The 26,877-nt window shown below is 38.9% G+C and overlaps 1 protein-coding gene across 1 annotated transcript in view; it reads right to left on the minus strand.

Annotated features, from left to right (window-relative positions):
- Positions 1-26,064, minus strand: part of DNMT1 (DNA methyltransferase 1) — a 44,404-nt gene extending 18,340 nt beyond the window's left edge. The window contains exons 1-16 of the mRNA XM_070741465.1: positions 25,917-26,064; positions 18,948-18,990; positions 18,702-18,809; positions 16,129-16,405; positions 15,278-15,350; positions 14,054-14,156; positions 13,252-13,292; positions 11,410-11,461; positions 9,415-9,498; positions 9,223-9,332; positions 6,766-6,884; positions 5,681-5,773; positions 5,095-5,246; positions 2,961-3,148; positions 958-1,147; positions 474-571 (exon numbers count right to left, since the gene is read on the minus strand). Coding sequence (XP_070597566.1) covers positions 474-571; positions 958-1,147; positions 2,961-3,148; positions 5,095-5,246; positions 5,681-5,773; positions 6,766-6,884; positions 9,223-9,332; positions 9,415-9,498; positions 11,410-11,461; positions 13,252-13,292; positions 14,054-14,156; positions 15,278-15,350; positions 16,129-16,405; positions 18,702-18,809; positions 18,948-18,990; positions 25,917-26,056 — 1,871 coding nt within the window. The 5' untranslated portion in view covers positions 26,057-26,064. The remainder of the gene's footprint in view (positions 1-473; positions 572-957; positions 1,148-2,960; positions 3,149-5,094; positions 5,247-5,680; positions 5,774-6,765; positions 6,885-9,222; positions 9,333-9,414; positions 9,499-11,409; positions 11,462-13,251; positions 13,293-14,053; positions 14,157-15,277; positions 15,351-16,128; positions 16,406-18,701; positions 18,810-18,947; positions 18,991-25,916) is intronic.
- Positions 26,065-26,877: the final 813 nt, after the last annotated feature.

A 26,877-nucleotide genomic window follows, 5' to 3' on the forward strand; every position in this document is an offset into this window, starting at 1 on the left:
GTTGGCAATTGAAGAGTCCAGCAATTTAGCTTCCGTTCTCCCAAAAGAAGAGCCACCATGTTCTATATGTTTTCTGGTTGGGAGTTAAAGTCCACACATTTTAAGGTTGCCACTGCTTTAGATGAGCAAGGAAAGGTCCCATTCTGAGTCTTGCAGTCTTAAATATCTGGAAGGTGGGGAAAATTTCCATAAACCATCTGTTGCCAACAGCCTGGTGAAGCAGAATATATTCTGCTTCCCTACCAGCCCCAATGATACAATATAAACAAGATTCTCTGGGGTGGGGGTTCAGAACCTGTCTTCTTCAAAGCAGTTATAGTTATGAAGTCCAGAAACAATCTTATTCATATACCAATTAATGGAAGGATTTTCAGACTGCCTTTCCCTTGCTTGTTAACACCTAATCTGAGGAGCTGGCAGGAGCTGGCAGCTCTTCTGATCTCAAGTATCATGAAAATAAAAATAATAATTACCTCCGATGCAAGCAGGCTTGTCTTGACTTTCCACTCCCTCCAAACTTAATCATATCTTGGCAAGCTTTGCATTTACCACACTCTGGCTGCTGGCAAACCTGGAAAAAGGAAAAAAAGAAGCATGCAACTGGATCGAGGAGCAAATGGTCTGAGGATGGCTTAACTTCCTTCACATAGAAACCATTGTTGAATGTGCAGGCTTGTGGCTAAAATCTCACAATCCAAATCAACTATCATGGTTCAAATTCATGCAACATATAACAAAAATTCCAGAAAAGTTGACCTTAATTTGTGGACTATACTGTGAACTTGACCACTGAATGCTAGCATAATTTAGGATATTCTCGCTAGAAGCAATGCAGCAGTAAAATATAAATGTGTACACACACACACACACACACTAGGCCAAAAGAAAGGGATCAGAAAGGAGTGAAAGACATAAAGACTGAATGCCAGCCTCCTCCACCTAACCCCGACCCCCTACCTCGCAGACTCCACAGCGCCTCCGCTTTGCAGCGTTCTCCTTGTCGTCTTCTTTTTCATTCTTCTCAATTTGTTCAGAGAAGAAAGTGTCAAAGATCAAATAGACCAACTTGGTTGTGGTGGCCTTGGTAGGCCCTTTATCTTTGTCAATTTTGGTGGGATGCCTGATAGCCTGTCTCCTTGCAGCCCGTCTGGAGAGAAGAAACAGGGACGAATTAGGTCCTTGCCAGATTTATCTGGGTACAGTATACTGGGTAGCACTGGGACAAACTGAAACACTAGAAACACAGTTTCAAAATAGTTACAAGACTCTGTCCTCACTGGATATGCAACATTTCTAGAAATCTTGAAGCAAGGGGGGGAAAGGAGTTATTTCTTACAAATAGGTATACTGTATTTAGAATATTAAAATATATGATAAAACAATATTTAAAATATTACCATATTTTATCACTACATTGTTACTTTATAACACTACATATAGTTTAATTTGTTTGTTAAAGTATTTTGGAGTATTAAGTAAAACATACTATCTGCCCAAAATTAGTACTGAAAGTCACTGACTAGTTGAATTATTTCAAATTTTCCACTAAAAGGAGTTATAGCTTGCTCCTGATTTTTGTCTACATCTTATGTGAAGCTGAAAGGCAAGAGTTGTTGAAAACAGAAAAACCCAACATTATACAGAAAAGGAAAGGAAATTACATGTTTTGGATTTTATCCTTATGAAATAGCTGCAAAGAGCCATAATTTTCTGCATTTGAAAAAAAGGGAATGGAGGAAGCAAAATTCAATTTATGTATTTTTCCATAACAAAATGCATTATCCTCAATCAAAAACACTGTATTATTACTCTTCTTTATATACTTTCCCCCCACTTTATCCTCTTTGCAGTTCTGAAAATTGAAGGTTATTCTGAGATATGCTTTTTTCATAAATTAGTTCACTTCATAATATGATCTATTTTCAAATGTTGACCAATATACATATTAGCCATTTCATGTATCATTTCAAACATTTTTTACAAGTATTCCATAATTCCATTTAGCAGTAGCATTTAGACTTGCGGCATATACTGGTTCATAGTGTTCTTACAGCCCTCTCTAAGTGGTTTACAGAGAGTAAGCATATTGCCCCCAACAATCTGGGTCCTCATTTTACCCATCTTGGGTGGATGGAAGGCTGAGTCAACCTTGAGCCAGTGCTGAGATAACAGTTAGCTGAAGTAGGCTGCAGTGCTGCACTCTAACCTCTGAGCCACCTTGGCTCATTTCCTTTCATTTTGAGGATAGAAAGACCAAAAAAAATGTTTTTTTTTTTGGGGGGGGGGGGATTTTCCTCAAATTGTGCAGCCACTCTACAAATATTTTCTTAGCTACCATACAGCTGATGAGTGAGAAGCTGGATCTGTAGCTGGGCAAAGGTGCCATAAAGAATTCTTGCTCTTCCCAAACAAGAGTTAGTTTTGAATAAATGATGCAAATTGTTTCAGTGTAATATAGGACTTACAATCACAATTTGGCCCCAAATTCCATGGCCAAAGTAAGACAATTGTTGAATTCTGCCCCATTTTATTACCTTTCAGTTGTTAAGTGAACCCCTGCAATTCTTAAGTTAGTACCACGGTTGTTAAGTGAATCTGGCTTCCCCATTGACTTTGCTTGTCAGAAAGATTGCAGAAAGCAATCGCATGACCCCAGGACACTTTAGCTGTCATAAAATACGAGTTTGTGGCCAAGGGTCTGAATTTTGATCGTGTGACCACAGGGATGCTGCTGCACTGGCCGTTAAGTGTGAAAAACAGTCATAAGTCACTGTTTTGAATGCCATTCGAACTTTGATCACTAATGGTTGTAAGACTACCAGTAAAACCTTGCAGTTCATGGTCGAGAATGTGCCGTCACTTAAAGCCAGACCAATGCAGAGAATGTATTTTGTTGCAAGACAGACGTTTTCCTTGAGCCAGCCAGCCCGCACATACACACAGCCCAACTGCCCTCCTACCTTTTCCCCAAGGTGACTCCTGCCAGCTTAATCAGGTCCCTCATGCAAGGTGTGATGAGGACTGGAGGCTCATCGCTATCCCCAGCTTCATCGTAGCTCTCCACCTGCTCCACTACAAACTGGGCATGTCGCAAAAGGGAATCCTCTGTGAAACGGTTGAAGTTCAATCCAGCAGGAGGAACTGTGGTCTGGAGAAAAACAGAAGCAGGAGTCTGACTTTATTTCCTAAAGTTCCTGATCTGCAAAGGCCTTGGGAAGGCAGCTTGGTGGAGGGGGATGCATTACTAAACCAGATTTGAGGAAACTCAGGTCCAAATCCCCATTTTCCCCAGGTGATTGTTTCCCCTCAGGTATGTCCAACACACAGGAATGTTGGAAGATAGAAGCAGAAAAACTGCCTTATAAACCCCCCCCCCCCCCAAATTCCTTACAGAAAAAACAAGATATTTGCATTTGGTAACTTTGTGACCCCAAATATTTATGCTTTTCAACTAAAGTATCATGAAAAAAATAAGGTCTTGATACTATTTTGCAACTGCCCAATTCAATTAGCAACACAATGGACGTAAACTATTAAATGAACACAAACATTTAGCAATAGAATAGGGTCATTCTTTGTCAAGTGGTCCAGATGTCCCTCTGATTTTTGCAGCCTTATTTGAAAAGAAATCATCATAAAAACAATATATGATAGAAAAAACATGTTCTTTCTAATGAAATAAAAATGAAGATGATTGAAGGTGAGAAAACAGAGAGCTGTTTCATCACCTTCAATCATCTTCATTAGAAAGAGAACATTTTTTCTATCATATATGTTGTTTTTTGTAGTGGTTTCTTTTCAAACAAGGCTTCAATTTCACCTGGTCCACTTGACAAAGAATGACTCAATACTAATGTTGCAAAATTCAGTAATTAAAAAAAACCCTACTCTCCCTCTGAGTCAATCTTGAGTACTCTTGACTGATTGGACAAGACATGTAGTTTTATTGACAACATTTTAAGTGGTCTTCCCTTTCATTTTTCTTAGGGTTCAAGGTCACCCATCTGGATTTGTGCCTAAGCAGAATTAGAATTTATGGTCTCTTGGTTTCTGGCCTTAAGTTGGTGCCTTAACAACTGCATCAGTTTTTGTAAATGTTCATTAGGGAACAGAGGCCCATCAAATATTACTGAAATCATATTCCGAGCAGTCCTTATTAACTATATGGACTGAGTTTGGAGGAAGCTGTAGTTCAGCAAATTCTGAAGAGAAGCACCCTTTCCTCCTTAGAGAGGCTGGAAATTTGGGTGTCTTATAACTAGGTGGTAACGTTCGTCCCAGCTCCTTCTGTGAAGAATGTTTTTCCAGTCCTAAGTCTTTGCAGACTTTTTTCATAGTTCTACTTGCTCCGAATGTTTTCCCCCCAGCCCTAACCAGGTGCTAACAATGTTCCCAGCTCTTATCTGCTTGCAAGCTTTCATTGTCACTCTATCTGAATAAGGTTTTTTTAAAGCCCTAACCAGGGAATATAATAATGTGTTGAAGCTGACCAAACTAAGGACACTAGCCAGATGAATACCTGGTAAGCAAATCCCCCCCCCTATTTTCCTCCCCAGAAATGAAGGTACGTCTTATACTCTGAAAAAATACGACACTCTGGATTTATGGGATATCAAGAGTTTTGAAATAAGGAGTTTATACTATTCATTTTCTTTTTTCCTGATTGATGACACAGCATTCCATGATCAGAGCTGAAAGATCCCTTCAAGTCACGGGAATCAAAATATTTGAAAACGGCTCAGGCAAATGTTTCCTTCATTCACTGGTTTATAATTGGAAGGAACCTCAATCAAACTTACAGGATTCTGGTATTATAGGCTGTTGTGATAAATTATAGTTTTAGTTTTCCTACAGAGTTGATTTTCTATACAGGTTTAACTAGTGATGCTGCCCTTTAGCCCTTTAGCAGTTCTTGCATATTTCTGTCAAGGTCTCTCTTTCTACATTTGGGAAGCAACAATCTGATAAGTTGAATGTTGTATAGTATCTATAATGTCATAACCTGGTTTATGTCTTCTGAGAACAAGCAATATATTGGCATTTTCTTTTACACTGCGTACAAAAAATGGAGCTTCCCTGCTTAGACAGACTAACCTCTATCTTATTCAGCAAGTCCTCATAGCTAACATCAGGATTATTCTGCAAGAATTCAACAACAATCTTGCTCATGTAAATCTTCTCTTGCATCAATGCAAAGATGGGGGCATATTCTTCACTGGGTTCCATCAGAATGTAATCTGCAAAGGCTAGAACATAGGGCAAATGCATGTCCAGTTAATGAGACCTGGGTGGGAACATATACATAACTAGGAATGTAGCCTATTATTTCAAAAAGTCTAAGCACATAACCATGGATTACAATCTGTTGCTTTGTACCTTTCTCAAATAACATACATATCACGCCTGGTAGCAGGTACCGTATCTTCATACGATAAAACAAGCACAATGTAGCAAAATCAATGTGAATTGAGATGACTTGTGGTTTCTAATATATAGCATCTAAACAGATCTCAATGGGGAATGTGTATTGGGGGAAGGACAACAGAATGTAAAATAATGCTTTGGTTCAACCAGACTCAATTTTGCCTGCCTGATTGCATCTTAACACACTTTGAACCCGGCATATGAGAGAAACACAACTGACACTTCTGAGAATTAATCTCTGCCATATTGGCCTTACCTGTGGTGAAGCCAATTAAAGCTTTCTCCCCTCCATCAAAACCAGTGATCCACCAAGCGTTGATGGGGCCCATTTTTTTGGCTCGGACACCCCCTAAAACAGTAACAGAAATATAAAAGAGATTTATTTATTAATTATTATTTATTACTTGGATTTGTATGCCGCCCCTCTCCGAACCCCTCGGCATGGCTTTCCTGGCTATTATTGTTGTTTTAATATTATTCCAAACATTTCTTGAATATTAGTAGCATTTCTGAATTTTTATAACTTAATTAAAACAGATATATGTGTATCACTAAATACAACTTTGTGTAGTGCAAATAACCTTATTTTCTCTGTCTTTGTTTTTTTTAAGACAAAAAGTGTACAATCTAACTACGCTGCATGGTTCCTGAAACTGTTGCAAAATTGCCACCACACTGTAATTTTTAATGTGGTACAAATGGTAATTCCTTTCCAATTATGTATTTATGAAACTGAAAGGCCCAGTTCTTTATTGTCTTATAAAATTTGGAAGCCTTCACATCTTGCTGGTATGAAGAAATTATTATTATTTTGGTGCTTTCAAGTCAGGGTTGATTCCAAGTGAATGCCTAGTCTACTCCCCTGCAGTTTGCTTGGCAAGGTTTTTCAGAAGTGTCTTGCCCTTGCCCACTTTCAAGGGCTGAGAGATACAGAGAGACTGGCCCAAAGGCACCCATCCAGTTTTGTGCCTTATTGTCTCCCAGTTTCTACCCTGATGCCCTAGCCATAACACCATACTGACTCTCAAAAAGTATATGTATTTAGTAAATACAAAGAAATAACTGCATAATAGCAGTATTCAGCATCACTTTTTAAATAATGCAAATGATTATGTGAGATATTTTCTAATATATCTGGATATAATGACTTAAAAGACCCCATCTGTTAACAATAGGCAGCAGGAAATTCTGGGAGCCCAGGAACGCAGAACCAAGAGGAAGCTCTTTGTCTGATCCCCATTCTGAATAATCTAGATGGGTTTTACGCAAACCATAGACTGATAAAGAACTAAGATTCATATTTCCATAGCCTTCCACTAAGCAAGCCCTTGTTTCTCTTACCATCCAGGCAAGGGTTATCATCATATATTGGCTTCACAGCACCACTGAAGTAGAGTTCAATATTCCTTTCTATGAGACCGGTATCAAATGGACATAGATGACCTTTTCGATCATATACACTGAAAAAAGAATGTGATAATTGTGGTGTTTTTAATCAATTGTACACAGAAAAATACAAACCTACAGCCTAGAAGTAATACAGTGGAACCCCGACATAAGAGCTGCTCTACTTAAGAGCAACTCGAGATAAGAGCTGGGAGGGGAGAGATATTTTTGTTCTACTTACAAGCCCAAATTCGAGATACAAGCGCCAAGGAGCTGTCTCCTGAAGCCAAACGCTAACTTCCGCGTTCGGCTTCAGGAGACAGCTGCGAAGCGGCGCGCGTGTTTTAAAAGGTTGCAGCCGGCCTGGGGGGCTCGGGGGGGTGCTTGCAGCTTTCTTTCTTGCTCTTTTTCTTTCTCTCTTTTACCTTCCCTTCCTCTATTTCTTCTTTTCTTTCTCCTTCCCACCTTCTTCCCTCCCTCCCTCCCTTCACTCATTCCTCTCTTACTCTCCCCTTTCATAAGTTTCCTTGCTTCCTTCCTCTGTTCCTGTCCCTTCCCCCTTTCTTTCTTTCTTTCTTTCTCTTTTTCTTTCTCTCTTTTACCTTCCCTTCCTCTATTTCTTCTTTTCTTTCTCCTTCCCACCTTCTTCCCTCCCTCCCTCCCTTCACTCATTCCTCTCTTACTCTCCCCTTTCATAAGTTTCCTTGCTTCCTTCCTCTGTTCCTGTCCCTTCCCTCTTTCCTTCCTTCCTTCCCACCCTCCGTCCATTCATTCACCCATTCCTCTCTTGATCGCTTAAAGCCGGTCCCTGGTGCAAAAAGGGTTGGGGACCTCTGTCCTACAGGATTGGGTGGCAGAGAAGTTGAACATATGTAAATTTAAAAGTTTAAGAAAGTTTACAAGTTAAGTGAAAGAAACTTCATTATTCATTTATATGTACATGTACATTTCTTCATTAAAAACATGTCTTTCTGCATAATTTAGACTAACTTTGTGAGTTTTTTGAGGGCTGGAACCAATTAAAATTATTTACATTAATTCCTATGGGGAAAAGTCGTTCGAGATAAGAGCTGCTCGACTTAAGAGCCCAGGTCCGGAACGAATTAAACTCGTATCTCGAGGTACCACTGTATACGCAGAGCAGTTCCCATATAACAAGGGAATACATATAAAGATTTAGGCTTTTGCAGTGAAAAAACTCAAAGGTGATAGTAAGACCACGGTGGAGTAAGTTAGGGAAAGTGAATGATGACTATGATGACAGCATGTTATGTGTGTTTGCTTATTTCCAAGGTCTTTTGTCATTTTCACCAAAACAAATCTAAGCAGCTTGAAAAATATACACTGGGTAGCTGGGCAGAGACCAGACTAGGCTATGAACTCTGGCTTTGTTCCAAGAATGCAGCCTTGTATTGGCAGGGTAGGTCCTTTCTACCGGAAGAACCTGGTCTTACATCACCAAGAAAAACATCATTTGCCACTGATAACACAAATGGAATTTCAGGCTGCAAACATTTTCTGCATTACTTTTAAGTTTGTGCTATTTTTATGGAGCAGGTACCATTGTATAATTTCATAATCTCAAATATTAAAAAGGAAATGAGGTTTTTGGACATGATTTTGGAGAATAAAACTGAAGACAATTTTGAGCATTTAGAAGTGGCTTTGAAGAACTGCCAAAAGGAATCTTGAGTATTAGAATTATCCATCTATAGTAACAGGAAAAACAAGTGGCAAGTTCAACTTAATCTAAGCAAATTTAAATTAATATATTCTAGGTCAAATCTCTCCATTCAAATTCACGTTGGGGTTTGCTCAAGAAAAATATCATGATTATTAAGTTAGATGTCCAAGAGGACTGGGAAAAGGATATCAAACATCCAATATGAGAAGAATTTGTAAGAATATATTCCAATCACGTTTCTGTATATACATCTCACCAAGGTTGTTGTAAACTTGGAAAGTGACAACCAAAATTATCAACGCACCACACTACTTCACTTAATCACTTTTGCTGACACCAAGATTGAGATGATAGGTTTTATTATTTGTTCATAGATAAGAGATGTGATATAGAAAGAAATCATTTGTTATATTCTAAGAAAAGGTGGTAATTTATTAAAATTCTTTATGTAATGGTGAGGTAATCACTATATATTTTCTTTCTTTGCCATATTCTTTATTTTTCTTTTCTTCTTCTATTTTCTGTATCTTGTTTTTCTTATTCTTTTTTTTAAAGTCTGCATTAGTTTTTATTGTTCTGAATTGTAATCTTTAATAAAATTACTATGAGAAAACCCAAATGTAGGTGGAAGAAGCCTACTTCATACGAAAAATCTTGAGATTTTAAATCTCTCCAAAGCAAATCACTTTCCAATTTATACTTTACAATGAATCAGAATGGAGTTTTACCTAAAAAATGTTACTTTGTGCTGAGGCAGATCATCATAGCTTTCAAATCCATCTTCATTGGCATCAAAAATGGACAAGCGTTCATCTGTCAACATCTCTGGTTCATCCAGCTAGGAGTAAAGGTCATTTGGTTTTCATTCTGACAACATTCAAATGAGGAAGTTTTTCAGCTGCAAAAGTGAACCGACTTACTGCATCATCTGGATCCCCCTGAAAGAACTTCAGATCAGGGTCATCCAAGTACTGTCTGCATTCCATGCACTTGGGAGGGGTTGTCTGGAAGAAAAATACACGACAGAAAACTTCACTCGGACCAGAACCAAGGACATCAGAAATGTGTGATTAATTCAGGGATCTCTGTTTGAGTCTAATTTTGACAACAATTTACAGTGGTACCTCTACTTATGAACTTAATTTGTTCTGTGACCAGGTTCTTAAGTAGAAAAGTTTGTAAGAAGAAGCCATTTTCCCCATAGGAATCAATGTAAAAGCAAATAATGTGTGCGATTGGGGAAACCACGGAGAGCTGAGACCCTGTTTCCTCCCAGGAGATTCCTAGAGAGGCCCCATGGAGGCTTCTCCCTGACTTTTCTGATTACAGTTTCAGAGCATGTAATGCAAGCAAAGCGTTTGTAAGTGGGAAATGGTTCTTGAGAAGAGGCAAAAAAAATCTTGAACACCCAGTTCTTATCTAGAAAAGTTCGTAAGTAGAGGCGTTTGTACGTAGAGGTACCACTGTATTGGAATATGGAATCAACATATTGTGGTTTACATAAATGCCCAAACTCTGCTTTTTCAGTTCTTAATTCAGGGTTGGCTCTTTGCATACTGCTGAAGGTACAGGGCATTCCAACTCTCGCAGGATGGCGCTTGAGCGGCTACATGTGGTGTTTCCCAACCTTGTTTTAATGAAGAAATCTAAGATGACTTTAGCATTTAATTGCCAGTTTGTTCTGTTTTGGTCACCTCCAAATTAAAATGGAGCGTAGGTACTTATAGCGAAGACAGTAAAATCAAACAGCTTTTCAAATTCCTAAGCCACCCTGTGAGCTTCTTTTATAAAGATGTTTACCATTTTACAAAAACATGTTGAATTGAAAAGCTCATGAGGTAGTGAAATAGAGATGCGGTACTAGCATTCTGAAAGCAGCCTTATGTAAAATGTCCTAGAAAAATACACGGCTAGAATACTGAATTAAGATAACTTGATTATCTTTATAAGAAGATTTAAAAGAAGATAATGCTATTTTAAAATAGTATGCAATGCAAGCAAAGGGCAATGGTATTTAAAAACATACTCATCCACAAAACCAGAAGACAACACAGGAATGTATTTTTTTTTGAAAAACTAAAAAAAATTAATAATTCTTTAATAAAGTAGATTCAAAAATTTTACAGAGTCCATAGAAATATTGCTGCTCAGAAAGGCTACATTCCAGGAACTCTAACTATATAACATTTTGATGTATGATACTAGATTTATATATTATGTGAAACTATAGCTTTTTAAAGCCACAGATGGTTAGTAAACCACAATCTATAGTATTCAAGCACCCCAGATAAATTTATGCACTGACTTTCGCTTATTATAAACAAACCACATTATAACTTGTTTAGTTTCAATTAGCTGCAGATTATTTAAGATATATTGCACTACAGCATTCATGTTGGCTTAAGAATTGGAGGTGTTAAAAGGCATCAAGTTGAATGTTTACCCATGAGAGACAGGAGGTAATGCCAAACATTTCCAGAGTAACTTACAAAGAAACATTGCTAAGCACACAATAATACAATCATTAGCAAATAACAGCATGATTATCTACTACAGCCACTTACCATGAAGTTGATTGTTACCTTTCTTCTCATCTTATTCAAATACTCTGATTCTAAATTGTCAGTAGCTAAAGATAACCATTTCTCATAAAGTTTATGCATTACGTATAGGGAGTGCTTTAGAATGTTTGGCCATTGTAATATTTATTAGCTTTTACCAAAACAATGGCAGACATAGCTAATTAAAACAGTATCCTCAGTCAAATTGTGTATATAGACACAATTTGATTTGCCACCCAAGAGGGAGGGGCTCATCTGCACAAACTACTTTCAGCTTCATTTTAGCAAATATAGTGTAGAAGATGTTTTTATTCATTAAACAAACTAAACCACACAAACAAAATATCTACTTACTTTAACAGGAGTCACAGTTTTAACCTGATTTACTTCTTCTTTAATCTCAGACCTGGGGAGAAGGGATACTCATAATGACAGAAGTAAGGATATTTACAGGCTACTATAACAAGTTTAAGACATTTGATAATTTTGTAAAATGCTTGGATCCTAATAACCAACTGTAGCACATTTATGGTATTATTAATGTGGCGCTTTTTTTTTTGTAAGATTGCTTACTAGAATCCTATAATCAAAAAACAGAATATACATCTAAATGTACCTGCATAGTATTTCTTTGCACAAATAAGCATATTAAAAGCGAAGTTTGCCAAGGAGGTAAATAATTGACTATATTATGGTAACTTTCCATTATTATAGAAACAGAAGAGACTGGTGTCTGCTCCAGTTTTATAATTATTACTTTCAATCTCTGTAGCATAATAAAGCACTGGGCAAATGCTGAATTTTTCCTGAACTTGAAGAAACCTTTTCTGTTCTGATGGAAATATAATATTCCCATTTTTTAAATCCTTGTGAACTCCATGCTTTCTTCCCCTCGTTCTTTCTATCAGTTCATAAAATTTCCCCCTCCATTTTCTTTTCCGAGCTAACTTCCTAGAGCAATGATGGCAAACCTTTTTTTCCTCGGGTGCCGAAAGCACACACAGGCGCACTATCCCTCGCATGCACATGCTCACACCCATAATTCAATGCCCCTGTGCAATCTAATTTCTCTGCATGCATGTGTGACACCCCCCACGGTGTCCCACCCCCATAGATGTGTGCATGATCCTCCACCACTCCCTGTAAGCATGGTAGGCCAATTTTTCGTCCTTCCCAGGTTCCAGAGTCTTCCCTGGAGCCTGGGTAAAGGCCAAATCTGCCTCCCCTGCCACCCCGGAGGCCCTCCGGAGACCAAAAAGGCCTTCCCAGAGCTTCCCCATGAGCCAAAAATCAGCTTGCCAGTGTGCATATGTGCAATGGAGCTGAGCTAGGGCAAGAGCTTGCATGCAGCACATATGGCTCTGTGTGCCACCTGTCACACCCATGCCATAGGTTCACCATCACGGTTCTAGAGTGTCACATTAATATAAATAATGGAATCTAAGCCTTATTAAAGGGCTACTTTTACTCAATCACGATTACTAAATGTTTTTTTTCAAAATGTTAAGAATTGCTTTTATTATTCTTTCCCCCCTCTCTATTCAAATGGGGAAGGCTCTGCTACAAAAACAGAGCAGTCAAGTCTCCTTCATACTTCATTAAGTTATGCAAGATTAGAGTTGGCCCTTATGATGTTGCTAAGATCAAACAGCCAGAACTCCATGCCAGTCTGACCATGCCTGCTTAGAACTGTAGCTCTGCAACAACAGTACAGCCTTGTAGTAGGTTTATTATAGAACTGATAGGGACTAGATGATTGCTGGGTGATCACATACAAAAAGGATATATCTCTTGCATCTTGATATGAAAAAGAGAAAATCTAGCAATGAGATTGGGCCTAAAACTCCAATAGTAATTCCTTTTTAACAAGACTAAAAATTCTAGGAAATGTGGGTTTATAAACCCAGAGATCACTGAGGTAGTGAAATCCAAGGCACAGAATGAAGAACAAGCAATATTTGAAATGCTGCCTACCTTAAAAAATCAGAAATCTCTGACCCCTTTTGCATCCGACCCTTTTTCCATAGATGCTGCATTTAATTAACACTGAGTTCTGCCTGATGACTCACTCTCAGGAAAAAAAGGCAACTCGCTTTTAAGCATATTCACCTTTGGGGTCACTGTTTTAGATAACTACTACTAAGCCATAGAGAGGAAAGTACTTTAGATTTCAAGTGTTCAGCTAATAGTACTTACTCTTCTTTGGCTTCAGTTTTGATTCTTTTCTCATCTTGTTCCTTGAGAGGGAAATGGAAAACAAAACAAAACAAAAAGGGTAAAAAGTTTACATATTTTAAAAATTACAAATAGTCCTCACTTAGCAATCACTTGAAGTTATGACAGAGTCCCAAAGTTACTTATGATCCAATTTTGAAGTTATGGCAGCTGCACAACCCCCTCACCCCATGGTCATGCCAACGCACATTGGACATTCCGCAACTAGTTCACCTTTATGGCCATTTGCAGTGTCACGTGATCATAATATTTTTTTTGCTGGTTTCTGACATTTACTTCCAGTTTCCAAAAAAACCCTGGTCACTGGATAAAAGGTTTCACTTAATAATCACATTTGCCTAATGACTGCCATGTTCACTTGATGACCACTGCAAAAAGCTTGTAAAACTGGGCATGGTGAGATAATCACCAACTTAACTACTGCAATTAACTTACAACTGTAATTTTTGGCTCAACTATAGTTGTAAGTTGAGCCTACCTGTACTGGAGAAAGATGCAACCTGTGTGCCGAAACTAGATCTAGTTACCATCAATAAAAATCTCCCTCACAAAAGGATAGCTCTGTTAATATTCAATCCAAAATTAATTTGTCCTGGATGATATAAATTTGCCCAGTGAGGTATTCAGGTGCCTTTTAGGGGAGGCGGCATGGGAGAACTAAATTTGCAAAGAATTTAATAAGCCTTCTCAACTGTCAGATGGGTTAAGTTGAAAGTTCTAGCCAGCCCATGCCAAATAAAAGAAATCTAAGTTGCAAGCATACCTTTTCTCCAGGCAGTTCCTCCTCCTCTACTTTCTCCTCGTTTTCTGCACTACTTTCCTGTTTTGGCTCTCCATTCACCTCATCTGATTTACGTTTGTTGGGTCTATTTTGATTAACCATAAAATGGATCCATAAAATAGAAATTAATCATAGGAGCTGTTCATAATATGGTATGTATTAAGAGAAATACAAAGCTAAGGGAAATTAGAGCCGTTTTATCCTTCTCCCAACCTCTTTGTTGCATTTTCCCCAAACCAGTCCTTTTTCTAAAAAACCCCAGGCTGTCTCTTTACGTTGTATAGCTAAATGCATGCCTGTAGTTTGGCTCCCTGTATGAGTCTAATATTTTATCTGTAATAATATGTTTTTGATAACAAGGCCTGCTTTCAATCAAGAGTTGTACCATACTTGGAACTGGCTCATGCGGTGACCATTCAAAGTCACAACAGTGCTGAAAAAATAACTTTGCCATCAAAACATGCATTTATAACCTTTGCAACATCTCTCAATCACTTGTTCACCATCAGTCAGTGCACTTCGTCTCGTGCCTGAACTAGTTTTTTATTCCCCCCACATCACAAAAATGGAAAGATTGGGGAAGAAGTGATTACGAATAAGCAGGCAGACAATGGGGACTGTATATTGAAAGGAATGTGCTAGTGCCAGCTATTTGCCTAGCATGCTCAAGGCTGTGAGTGCGCTAGGCGAACAGCCAGCATATGCATCCTTTCAATGTATATCCCCCATTGTGTGTCTGCTTACTCTCTTGTAATCCCTTCCTCTCCAATGAGCTTAAATAAAAACATTAATTCCCTTCTTGCTAATTATCCCAGTGCCAGGGTTTGCATTCCAGAGAGTAGGGGAATGGGGAAAAGGAAAGCTGAAGTAAAACTGTAAGCATAGTCAGAGTCACATGATTGTTCATTAGTTGTGTTCTGTTCCAGTTGTGATTGTTAAAATGAGGACTGCCTATATTGTTACTAGAATCTCTGATTAGGAGCCAGCAATACTCATTACAAGCTGATTCCTAACTCTTTGCCCCAGGACATTCTATGCTTCTATTCCTCTTTGGAAACATATCTCAGTATTTATTTATTGTAGTTATGTCACAATTGGAGCAAAGGGGAGAAAAAGGAAAAGAGCTTATAGATGTCAATAAAGAATCAGAAGAGCCACAAACAAATGAAAGTAGAAAAATACCAGGATTTCACCTAATTTACTCACCCTTTGGAAAATAGAGCCATGATGGTTGGCTGCTTGCCAGAACTACGGGTTATTCTGGAACTGGTTGAGGTTCCTGCAAATTCATTTTAAAAAGGTTGCTAGGCAGAAATTATGGTTGTCATTTTAAAAGTGCTTAATGTTAGGTATACACTCCTGATTTAAAACACACCTAATCTCCATGTTATCTATTGTAATATCTAAGGTTATCTATTGTAATATTGCAAGGATTTTTTTAGGCTGTGATAGGAGTTCACGTGCTGTGTATATGTGAGGGAATGCACAACTCTAGACATCACTGGCACAAACGGACCCTTACAATTTTGTTGCTATGGGAGATGTTTGCCTGTCTCCTCTCTTAAATATTTATTTATTGTATTTACTTTTTAAAATGTTTATTCCCTTTCGAAACAAAGTTTTCTTAGGGAGGCCTACAACCTCTGAAAATCGCAATACAAATTCTGTTAAAACTAAATGGAAGCTTCAATAAAAGTACATGATTTCTAGATAGTAAAACATTGGAAGAAATACAAGATAAACAGCTCAAAAACATGGTAAGATGATTATATGCAATTTCAACATAGTCAAGTTGTTTAATTAAATTGGTTTTGAATTTGGTAACTATGTTCAAAGAACCAAATATAAGGTTGGTTACTAACCCATTTATTCATGCAACAGTTGGCCAGTTGAGTCCTCATTTTGGGGGGGGGGGGGGGCGCAAACCAAATTTGTATAAATGTTAAGTTTCCTTGTTTAGAGACAATTTAGGATGGTATCCCTTTAAGGCCCAAATTAAAATTAACCTCCCCTCTGCCCCAGGCAAATGTCTGTTAAGTAGATAATATATATCTTACTTCTGTTCTCACTATTGGACTTGCTCTTCCTGCCTCTCCGAGCTTTTGGAACAAATGGTGAAGATAATGGTGTTGAAGAGGAAGATGAGGCAGCCTCTTCAACCTCCATGTTGCTTTCCTCCTTCCCCTTGTTCTCCGCTCTCTCAGAGTCTTCATCACTGCCATAGCTACCATTTTCTGAGCATCCATTGAGCTTTTGGCCAAATGCCAAGTTGTCTCCATTTTCTAAAGACAGTTCTCTATGGAGTAGGGCTTTGACTTTGGCCAGGTAGAGTTCCTGTGTAGAATGGAAAGGTTGAATATATTTATAAATGAGGGGATTTCATTTGTGATTCCATGAAACACTCACCAGGATCATCTCTTAAGCACAATCCATTTTAATTCTATAGGTTTCAACTTTTAAATTATGAATGTTTGTATTTTCACTCCAAAAAAGAAATAAAGTCAGCCATTTCCATGATTCATGGAAACAGGTAGTTTGTCAAAAACTAACAAAAATATTGGTTTAGGAAATTTATGAGCAGGTTCTCACTATGCTGATAACATGCATGTTTGCACACTGCATTGTGAGAGCCAGTCTGTGTGTATGTAGATTGTTTGTTTGTTTGTTTATGTTTATTTAGATTTGTATGCCGCCCCTCTCCGCAGACTCGGGGCGGCTCACAACAGAATAACAAAAAACAATTTACAACAAATCTAAATTTCTACTAAAAACATTTTAAAAAACCCCATTTTCTAAACACACATGCCATTCATAAATTGTATATGCCCGGGGGAGATGTCTCAGTTCCCCCATGCCTGACGACACAGGTGGGTCTTAAGGAGCTTACGAAAGGCAAGGAGAGTAGGGGCAGTTCTAATCTCCGGGGGGAGTTGGTTCCATAGGGTCGGGGCCGCCACAGAGAAGGCTCTTCCCCTGGGGCCCGCCAACCGACATTGTTTAGTTGACGGGACCCGGAGAAGGCCCACTCTGTGGGACCTAATCGGTCGCTGGGATTCGTGCGGCAGCAGGCGGTCTCGGAGATATTCTGGTCCAGTGCCATGAAGGGCTTTAAAGGTCATAACCAACACTTTGAATTGTGACCGGAAGTTGATCGGCAACCAATGCAGACAGATTGTAAAAAATATCTCTTACTTTGATTCCACTTAAGTAGGCTAACTACTTACGATAGTTACAACTTTTTATTAGTAAATCCCTAATTTATGTTTTTTGCAGTTCCACTATTTAAGTAGCATATTTAATTATTTAGAAAATAATTTAATATCATTTAATGAAATATGAATGGAATACTCACTAATGGTTTATTTATCCTATTATAAAACAATCTAAATTATTGAAAAGAAGATTCCAATCTCCATGGCATAAATCTGGAATTTTAAAAGTTAGCTTTAGTGGGAAATTGTATACAGGTAGACCTCGACTTACAACAGTTCCCTTAGTGACCATTCAAAGTTACAATGGCAATGGAAATAGTGACTACTTATGACCCTTTTTCACTTTCGACCTTTGTAGCATCCCCATGATCATGTGATTAAAATTCAGATGCTTGCCAACTGGTTCATACTTATGATGGTTGCAGTGTTAAAGGGTCATGTGATCGCCTTTTGCTACCTTTTGACAAGCAAAATCAATGGGGAAGCAGAGTCCTCGGAAAGGGTCGGCATACAAATCTAATAAATTATTTAATTATTATTTATTATTCCCTTAGCAATCGTGTTACTAACCTATCAATAGCAGCGATTCACTTAACAACTGTGGCAATAAATGGCGTAAAATGGGTAAAACTCACTTAACAAATGTCTCACTTAACAGAAATGTTGGGTTCAATTATGATTGTAAGTTGAGGACTACCTGTGTTGACATTTTATTTTATCTTTTACTTTTAAAAAATGAGTTTTTGCAATACTGCTCTTTGATCAGTGGAAGAATGTAAAAAGTTTCAAGTTCCAGGAGTAAAAAATGAATATTGTTCTGTAATTGAAGTTTAATTGAAGTTCCTCCAACTAAAAGAGCAGAAAGAGAGGCTTAGTAGTAAACTGCGATATGTGTTTCCCTATGAAGTTTAAGAAGTTCAAAGACTTCATAGATATAAAGCAACACCAGCAAGTTAAGATGCTCAAAAAAATCTCTTTTAAAACTGAGGCTCTGGGGGTTCTGAATGATCAAATCTTGTTTCTATAACAGGGCCAATTATATATGGATTAGTAGCATAAATTTGTATTATACTTTTCCAGACTTATTTTGAAAATGTCTACATAAATTGGCAGGTCTTTATGTCCACATAAATTTGTCTACAATTAATTGACACATCATGTCTTTCTTCCTATAGATTACATATGAGAAATTTTCAGATATGCTTACATCACAAAGCAAAAGAATCTGTTTTCTCTAGTAGTGTGCCTTGATCAGATGTGCAAGATGAGATATGCAACAAAAACTTGCAGCAATAAAATTAGATTTGAGACCACTCTTTCTGAAATCACCATTACAATTCTGAACGTTAATTGTACTGCAGGCAAAGCAAACAATAGTTGAATACAATGGAATGAATCTATTGATCTTGATTACCCACCTCAGAAATTTCCTCTTTGTGCAACTTGGTCTCCAAATCTTTCAGCTGATTTTGAACGTCTACTTGTAAGAAGCCATGTATCAAACTCAGTTTTTCTTTAACACATTCCTAAAAGCCAGAAGGGGGAAAAGACTAGGTGAGTACCACAGCTAACAACCCAGATCTGCAGAATCTCCCCAAGATATAAAAGCAGGAGAATATTTCATGATTCTTCATGGGAAGGGTGAAGAGAAATTTGTGACTTACTCTTTCACCAAGACCTTCTTCATCCCTCTCGAGATCTTTCAGCCTGTTTTTAAATCAAAACACAAAGACATCACAAATTAGTTTTCTGTTTTGCCCTCTCGAGTTTTGGAAGAAATTTCACCTCTGAAGTGAAAGCAAAATTAGAGGATCAACAACCAATTCAGATATACACAAGCCCTTTGATTTTCTGTGACATTTGTCACAGAATGAATCACAGTAAGATTTGTTTCTACTAGAACAAATTCAGAAATGAATCATTGACATTGTCATGTTGTGTCAAGCCAAGGTTTAAGTCTGGCTTATTGAACAGATTATATGTTACGTGATAGACATAAAAGCACAAATCCATGAACAGCCAAATCTCAGTTTGGCATAGCATGATACAAGTGAACCAGACTGTTGTGGGCAATCAAAGGAGATCCTTCGATGAATGAAGATCTTAGCATTCCATCAGTGCACTTCTTTTCCATACTTTTCCAGACAACAAGATAGAGTATGCAAAATTTGAGGCTTCCTCTGGATCTTGGTTAGAATCCAAGAAATAAAGAATCATATTAAAAATATCATTTAGGGCTGCAACAATATTTGTCATGTTGTGCTTAGATGGGGGCGCGGTGGTGGTGATGGTTCTAAAGTAAATGAAACCTGAAGTCATTAGCACTAAGATCAGTGGAAAAATCTGACAGTAGGGAACAGTATTTGTGTTACACTTTAATCCCTGCATGCATAATTTACATGTATTTTGATTGGGCATCTTGCTAAAAGCAATTCAGATGGTGTTTCGGTTGAGGAAAGAATTCTCACACTTTTAGAAGATAAAGTACCTCAAGTACTTGCACTGAACATAATTAAAACTGGTGGCTGAGAATTTAATCCTCATACACCAATAGATCTAGTGCAGTGTTTCTCAACCTTCCCAATGCCACGACCCTTTAATACAGTTCCCCATGTTGCAGTGACCACCAACCATAAAATAATAAGGAAACTCAGGTGTGGGTTCTAACTTACCTCCTGCCGGTTAGTTTCCGCCTGTACTGTGTGGGCACATGTGTGCCTTGCACACGCATACATGTGCAACACTGAAACTTTTTTTAAAAATGCAAAAAAAAAGAGCCAAAAACAAAATGACAATGCCTGCGCAGTGTCAGAAATTTGGCTTCTGCACATGCTCAGAAGTGTGTTCTGATGGTCTTAAGCAACCCCTATGAAAGGGTCATTCGACCCCCAGAGGAAGTGCAAGCCACAGGTTGAGAACTGCTGGTCTACTGTAAAGTATGGTTTGGCAGCCAGTATAAGCCAAGGATAAAATGCCTGTTTATTAGATAGGGGACCCACTTTTCATTCTAGGGAAACAAGGAATCCATATATTCCTCTTCCTCATTAAAATATTTGAACCGTTATCTTGGAAAAAAGCAATAGGTTCAATTGGTGTTTTAAAATCAGGCAAAAATCACTTCTTGCATTGAGAATAGACGTGGCTGATCAACATGATATCCAAGAAATCCGCGAACCAATAGGATTTGTTAACATTATTCCTCTGATATTGCATCTCCCAGATTCTAATGGGCACACCTCACATGCACAGGTTTCTTTATCCAGAGCACCTACAAATCCCTTAGGTTAGGCCAAAGGAAAATACCTGTACCAGGAAGTAATAGGCCTTCTCTGGCTGACTGGAAAAACAACTTAGTTTCCATTGTCTTAATATGAGTAAAGCAGTTCAGCCGGCAGTACAGTACATACCAATGTAATAGGAGTAATTTGTTTTACCCAAGGCCAGACAAGGCAAAAAAGGGAAAACTAGCTTGATTTAAAGCACCTTTCCTAAACTTGACGAGATCTTTTGGGTTCCAAATCCCACCATGCCCAGCTACCTCAAGTAATCAAAGTGCTTGAAGGAGGCTGCAATCCAATTTATCTAGAGGCATCCATATTGGGAAAGCTAGTTTAACATTCCGGTAGGAGTAATCAAAATTAAAGGAGGAAGAAAGTCTATATCAATTAATATATATCTCAAAAATGAGATGGTATTAACGTTCAATTCATAGAGAAAATATCAAATTCATCTCTTTATTAATGTTGTCTTGGAGGACACTTCCAATTAACAAGAATAATTCCACAATCAAGAATAGTTTTCTTAATTTCTATGCAGTGAAGAGGGAGCCCAAAGCCTCATCTCATACTTCAGATCAAAATCTATAGCTGCTAACATAAAGGCAGAGGTAGCGATTAATAGCACTGGTAATGATTTCCGCACACAAATGCAAAATCTATTCATAGACTGAAAAAACGTGCCTTAGGGCTTCAACCTTTTTTTACAGGAAATATTGTATTTGTGTAATTAGCTGACTTCCTTTGATCCCTTCTTTATTATAGTACCAGTTAAAATAACCATTTCATTAGATTACTAATATAGTAAAACAGGACAAATGTAATGCCCAGTTTTCTATCTGCTTTCACCTAAAACTGTATCATAAAATTGGAAGTGTGAGAAACAGAACACAAGATATGGGTATTACGGGGAGAGAGTTTTCTTATAGCTCAAAGGACTCTTTGTACTACTGACTTCATAGTTCACAAAAGTGTTAAGACCCTCTTTGGATTACATTTCATTTACTCCCATGAGTAAAGGTACTTAGAAACATAACCAAAATGACAACAGCAATGCCAGAGAGCAAAGTATTTCTACTAGTTCAATGAAGGCAAACTTTACTGTGTAGGCATATCAGGGGACTGCCCTCTCCACATATATTCTGCAAGTACTAGTTTATATTCCGATTATATAATTCAGCAAGCTATATGGTTATACTGCGCTTCTACAAAGACTTATTCGTTCAAAAACTAGCTTTTTTTCTTTGCCTACTGCCCTGATGGAGAAAAATATCTCTGGATACTCAAGACTATGTTTCAGGTTAGAATTTCCACATTTAACACTATGTCCTAGAACTAATACAGATTAGGTCATCAAAGAAGGATGTCAGCTGTTTTTATTACTGCAGCATTTTAAGTACAATATTCATCACCATTTGAAGTGGCCCATACTTACTCCAATCAACATGTTTACCTTTTCATTCATATTCCTCATAATGCTGCTTTATTTTGTAAAAACATCCCCACCTTCGTCTCTTGTGTAATTAAAATATCTCAACTTCATGCATCTGATAGTTGGGCCATAGTCATAAGAGTTTCTACTAGTACTACAACTATTACTCCAAAAAAAACCCCTAGCTTTTAAAATCGCAATGAATGTCTTATTTTTTCTGCAAGTGGCCAAAGAATTATCCCTCTATACATGCACTTCCTCTTATCTTTAGCCACTAGGGCTAAACTTGCCACAAAACTGGTTGGTTTATATTCCTGATCACCTGCAATCAATCACTCCAATATAAACTCTCCTTTAGTGTTGTAGCCTGAATATAAGATTTGTTTAGGATCAGTCAGCTGAACTTTAAAAATAATAATAAATAAAATCTTGAACCATCCCTTGCTCCATTGTTAAATATGAGTTAGTTATTTTAAATAAGTTACTTAAATAATTCTCAGAAATGAATCATTTTCATTCTACAAAATCAATCTGCTGCAAACAATTACTGGAGCAATTGTAAAAAAAAAAGTTTCTTTCTGACTTTTCTGTTTTCCCATCTTTGCAAAAAATATTTTTAAATGGAAGCAACCTTCTGGATCATTGACCCGTCAAGAGTAACAGAAAACCTTCAGTTTCACATTGCTTCTTGGTTAATCATGCAATTTGTAAATTTCCTGCCAAAGCAAACTAGCTGAGGTTTCATTTTAAAACATTTAACCAAAGCCATTCAACATTTTACTGTGTATTTCTCTAGTGGACTCATTGCTCCCCACTGTCAATACAAGACCTGGCAAGGGAGCACTCCAAGATGCAAGGAAAATTTAAAGGATTTTGCTGATACCAGGTCTTATAAATTGTCTCTTATGACTACATAAACCATGTGAAAACCAAGGGTGACAGTTCCATAATAGAAATTAGAAAGAAGCTGAAGAGATTTTATTCAGCTAGAAATATTCATTTGGATGGAATTTCATTACCAATCCCGCCAAAAATGGCAATACATACAACTAATACATACGTACGTACATAAAAATCGAATAAACAAACAAACAAATAAATAAATAAATAAACTGTCATGAAAATGTGGACAAGAGAATAAATGTGTTGAGAAAAATCCCAGGGCTGAAGTTTTGTCTGAAGGGCAGGTTCACAGGTTTGTGCCCATTGCTGACAACAGCAATACAGACTCTCTCAGAAGGAAGGAGATAGACAAATACTAAGTGGAATAAGTTAGTGTGCTTGTTCACAATGGTCACAGTAAGGAAGGCTTACATATGATATCTGTAGCTTGCAGGCAATTTAACAAGAAGCTGAAAGAGAAGAAACATTTTCTTTCTTCCATGGTTACACAAAAGCCAACCCATTCCCAATAAGCACTCATTTTTGGGCTCCATTTTGCAGGCAGGCCTGAAGTACCACCCAAAGCAGATTTGAAAGCTAGAACAGAAAGATTTAACCATGAGAGAGCAACATTTATTTTGTCTGCCGGGGGGAAAAAATAAAGAATAGTTGTACATATAATAGAAACATAGAAGATTGATGGCAGAAAAAGACCTCACGGTCCATCTAATTTATTTTCTAACAACCTTAAAGGGGCTTATTAAAACCTAAAAACAGATGAATGGTAAAATTCAACTGCTTTCCCATAGTACAAAGAAACTGACAGATGTACATAGCTACACTATTGGAGTGAAGAGGCTGGGTTGGGGAAAGAGAGGAAGGGTAGGTATTCATTCCAGTGAAAACGAGGAAGCTAAAAGGACTTAGAAAAAGATAACTTGTTTTGAGCCAACATGACAATGTGCACAGCACTGATTATTTGGAGCAAACGTCAGTAATAATTCTGCCCTCCTTAAAACCCACCTTTGCCGTCAGGCATGGGGAAACTAAAACACCTCCCCCGGGCATGTACAATTTATGCATGGTATGTTTGTGTCTGTGTGTGTTAGTATATTGGGATTCTTTTTAAACTTTTTAAATATTTAAATTTATTTGGATTTGTTGTGTCTTGTTGTGAGCCGCCCCGAGTCTGCGGAGAGGGGCGGCATACAAATCTAAAAAATAAATAAATAAATAAATAGGTCAAACAAAAAAAACTACCTCCTTCAGAAAGAGCCTGGTTCCATTGAAATGCAGCACGCTGCTGGAAGTGCCAGAGCAGAAAGCCACCACCCCATCCTGCAAACTCACGATTGCCAACAACCCAACCCATGTCAGCCTCCCCCCCTTATTTTTATGCAGAAATCAGGGCATGTCAACCAAGGCTTCCTGAACTGCTTGTGTGCGCCTGCGTTAATCCTTGCCCTACACACAAACAAATGTTCCCGCCAAGATGCGCTTTCAACTGGAAAAGAAATTTGTTTTCACTTCCTGTCCCAGATGGCAAGAGGTGGCATGGGGGGGGGGAAGGCCAGGGGACAGAGGAGGCCCATGTTCTTGTGTGATATACAGTGGCTAATTCATGTCTGATGCAGTGATTCATATTCCTTAACATTTCCACCCCCACTCAAAAAGAAGCTGGCACCTTTGAATGTCTTAGTAAAAGATTAACAATCCCTTCACTTCCGATTCCTCTTTTCCCCCTTTTTAATAGTTGCCTAATAGAGAGGCAATTCTATTCAAAAGATCCCAAGCCCTGAAGGCCCTAAAAACCTGATCACATAATTATCTTAAATGATTTTTTAAGGAACTACCTTAAATTGAACTAATTTTTGTCATTTGACAAGTATGAGGGGGGCGAGAAAATAGCATAGTGGTCAAACAATCCTAACAAGGAGAAACAGAACAGATTCCCCCCTTCCTTTCCATCCAAGTAAATGTCTTCTCTCTCCAAGTGGTGGTGATGGTGGTAGTGATTGGGATGGGGGAGGAAGCTTATAGAATTATGTAAAGGCGTTGCATTCCGGGTCGCTAGCTCTGCCCCCCCAAAGTGGGGAAAGTCCCTAGTTTAAGGATATATATCCTTTCCCCTCCCCAAACTAGGGAATCACAAAAAAAGCTTTCTCCTAGTCCCCCCCCCCAAGGGTGACTCAGAAATCCACTGCAGGCTGTACAAAGTGGCAAGTTCGGGGAGGTAGGGAAAGACCTCTAGTACCTTCCTCATGTATGTATGTATGTATGTATGTATGTATGTATGTATGTGTGTGTGTGTGTGTGTGTGTGTGTGTGTGTGTGTGTATATATGTATGTATACATATATATACTGTATATATAAAATTTATTTGGGCTTATATGCCGCCCTACTTCCAGAGGACTCTGGGCGGCTCACAGCCAAATAGACATAAAAACCCTATAAAAACAGTATAAACAGTATAAAACAATTTAAAACCCACAGTTAACAACCAAAAGAGCTTTTAAAAAAACCCCATGCATGCCTTTCCTGGTCGGATCTCGATGGAGTGCCATGATCTGATCAACGACCAACGACTCCTCTTCCCTACAGTTCCGGCCTCCCACACTCCCCCCCCCCCTTCGGGAACTTTTTCCGTCTCCCTGCGTAACCCAACGGCCGCGGGACACATATGGGGGAAGCGGGATATTGGAAACGGGGGGGGGGGGGGTTTGCGGGATTGTCAGTTTGGCGAACGGGGGGGGGGGGAGGCTCAACCCTCAAACAGGAAGAGGAAAAGAAGCACGAGGGGGTCCCGCGCTCCCCTTGTCCCGAAATGCAAGGGTGGGGTTTGGGGGTGGGACTACGGGGGCTATGAAGGGGGGACCCCCCTCCCCACCCCAGATTTGGAAGAGCAGCCCCGGCCACCGTGCGCAATGGGGGGGGGGGAGATAGGTCAACATGCCCTCGGGACAAGACGGGGGAGCGAATAACCTCCGGCCGGGGATCCGCCGCCCGAGCACACACCCCTCCCCCCCCCGTGCCTACTACTCACCGCCTGCGCAGCTCCTCCGGGGTCAGCGGAGCGGCCTGGGCGGGCATCGGGACCGGCAGGACAGCAGGCAAGGATCCGACGGGAGCCGATTTGGCGCGCACCGGGGAGGGAGGGGGCGGAGCGACTTCGGGACACACCATCCTGCAAAGCGGGGGGGGAAGGAGGATGAGAGAGGAAGGAAGGAAAGGGCGGAACTTATCAAGGCCGCCATTCAGGGAGCGGGAGAAACCAAGCGGCGGTTTGGGGGGGTGAAGGGAGGGAGAAGGAGAAGAGGGCGGGCAAAACGGGGACCGCGCGCGCGGGAGCTTCGCTTATGTTTATGCCAAGCCAGGGCTGGTTGTTGGTTTTTTTCGGCTTTTCTGTTTTTTTTGGCGCTACTGGGAGAGTCAGGCTTGAAGGGCGCGAGCGAAGCAACATTTCGCCCCCCCACCCCGGATTTTAGCTAAAGCAGCGAAGATAGATTCCCTTTGCCCGTAGAAGCTCGTTACATATAATAGCGTAGGAAATTTTGCTTGGCTCACTTCAGTCTGGCACTTTTTGCTGCCTTTTCCGCATTACCTCGAAAATTCAATTTAAAAAAGGCAGCAACCTTCTCCTACAGTATTTGAATACTGTATTCCAAACATTTGGCCATTCAGACCATTCGTGTTTTCCTAATGCATAAAGCTATTTTGGACTCAGTGAGCCATATTGTGCTAACATACGTAATATATATACTGTATATATATATATGGACTGTATTGGACTAATTTAAAAAAATTGTACCTCAGTGCTGAGCTGGTGCCCTGAGCTTGGTTATTTATTTGCAGCTATTTCATTACTAGACAAAAAAATACCCTGAGTTATGGACCTCATCAATCTTTGCCTCCCTACCTATTTTCAGTGTGATAGGCAAATGTATATCAACAATTCAGAGGAACACTCCTTGGGATCACCACTCGGGACTCGTATCTAGAGGCTG

Source organism: Erythrolamprus reginae, chromosome 2 (genome assembly GCF_031021105.1).
Source record: "Erythrolamprus reginae isolate rEryReg1 chromosome 2, rEryReg1.hap1, whole genome shotgun sequence".
Taxonomy (NCBI): domain Eukaryota; kingdom Metazoa; phylum Chordata; class Lepidosauria; order Squamata; family Dipsadidae; genus Erythrolamprus; species Erythrolamprus reginae.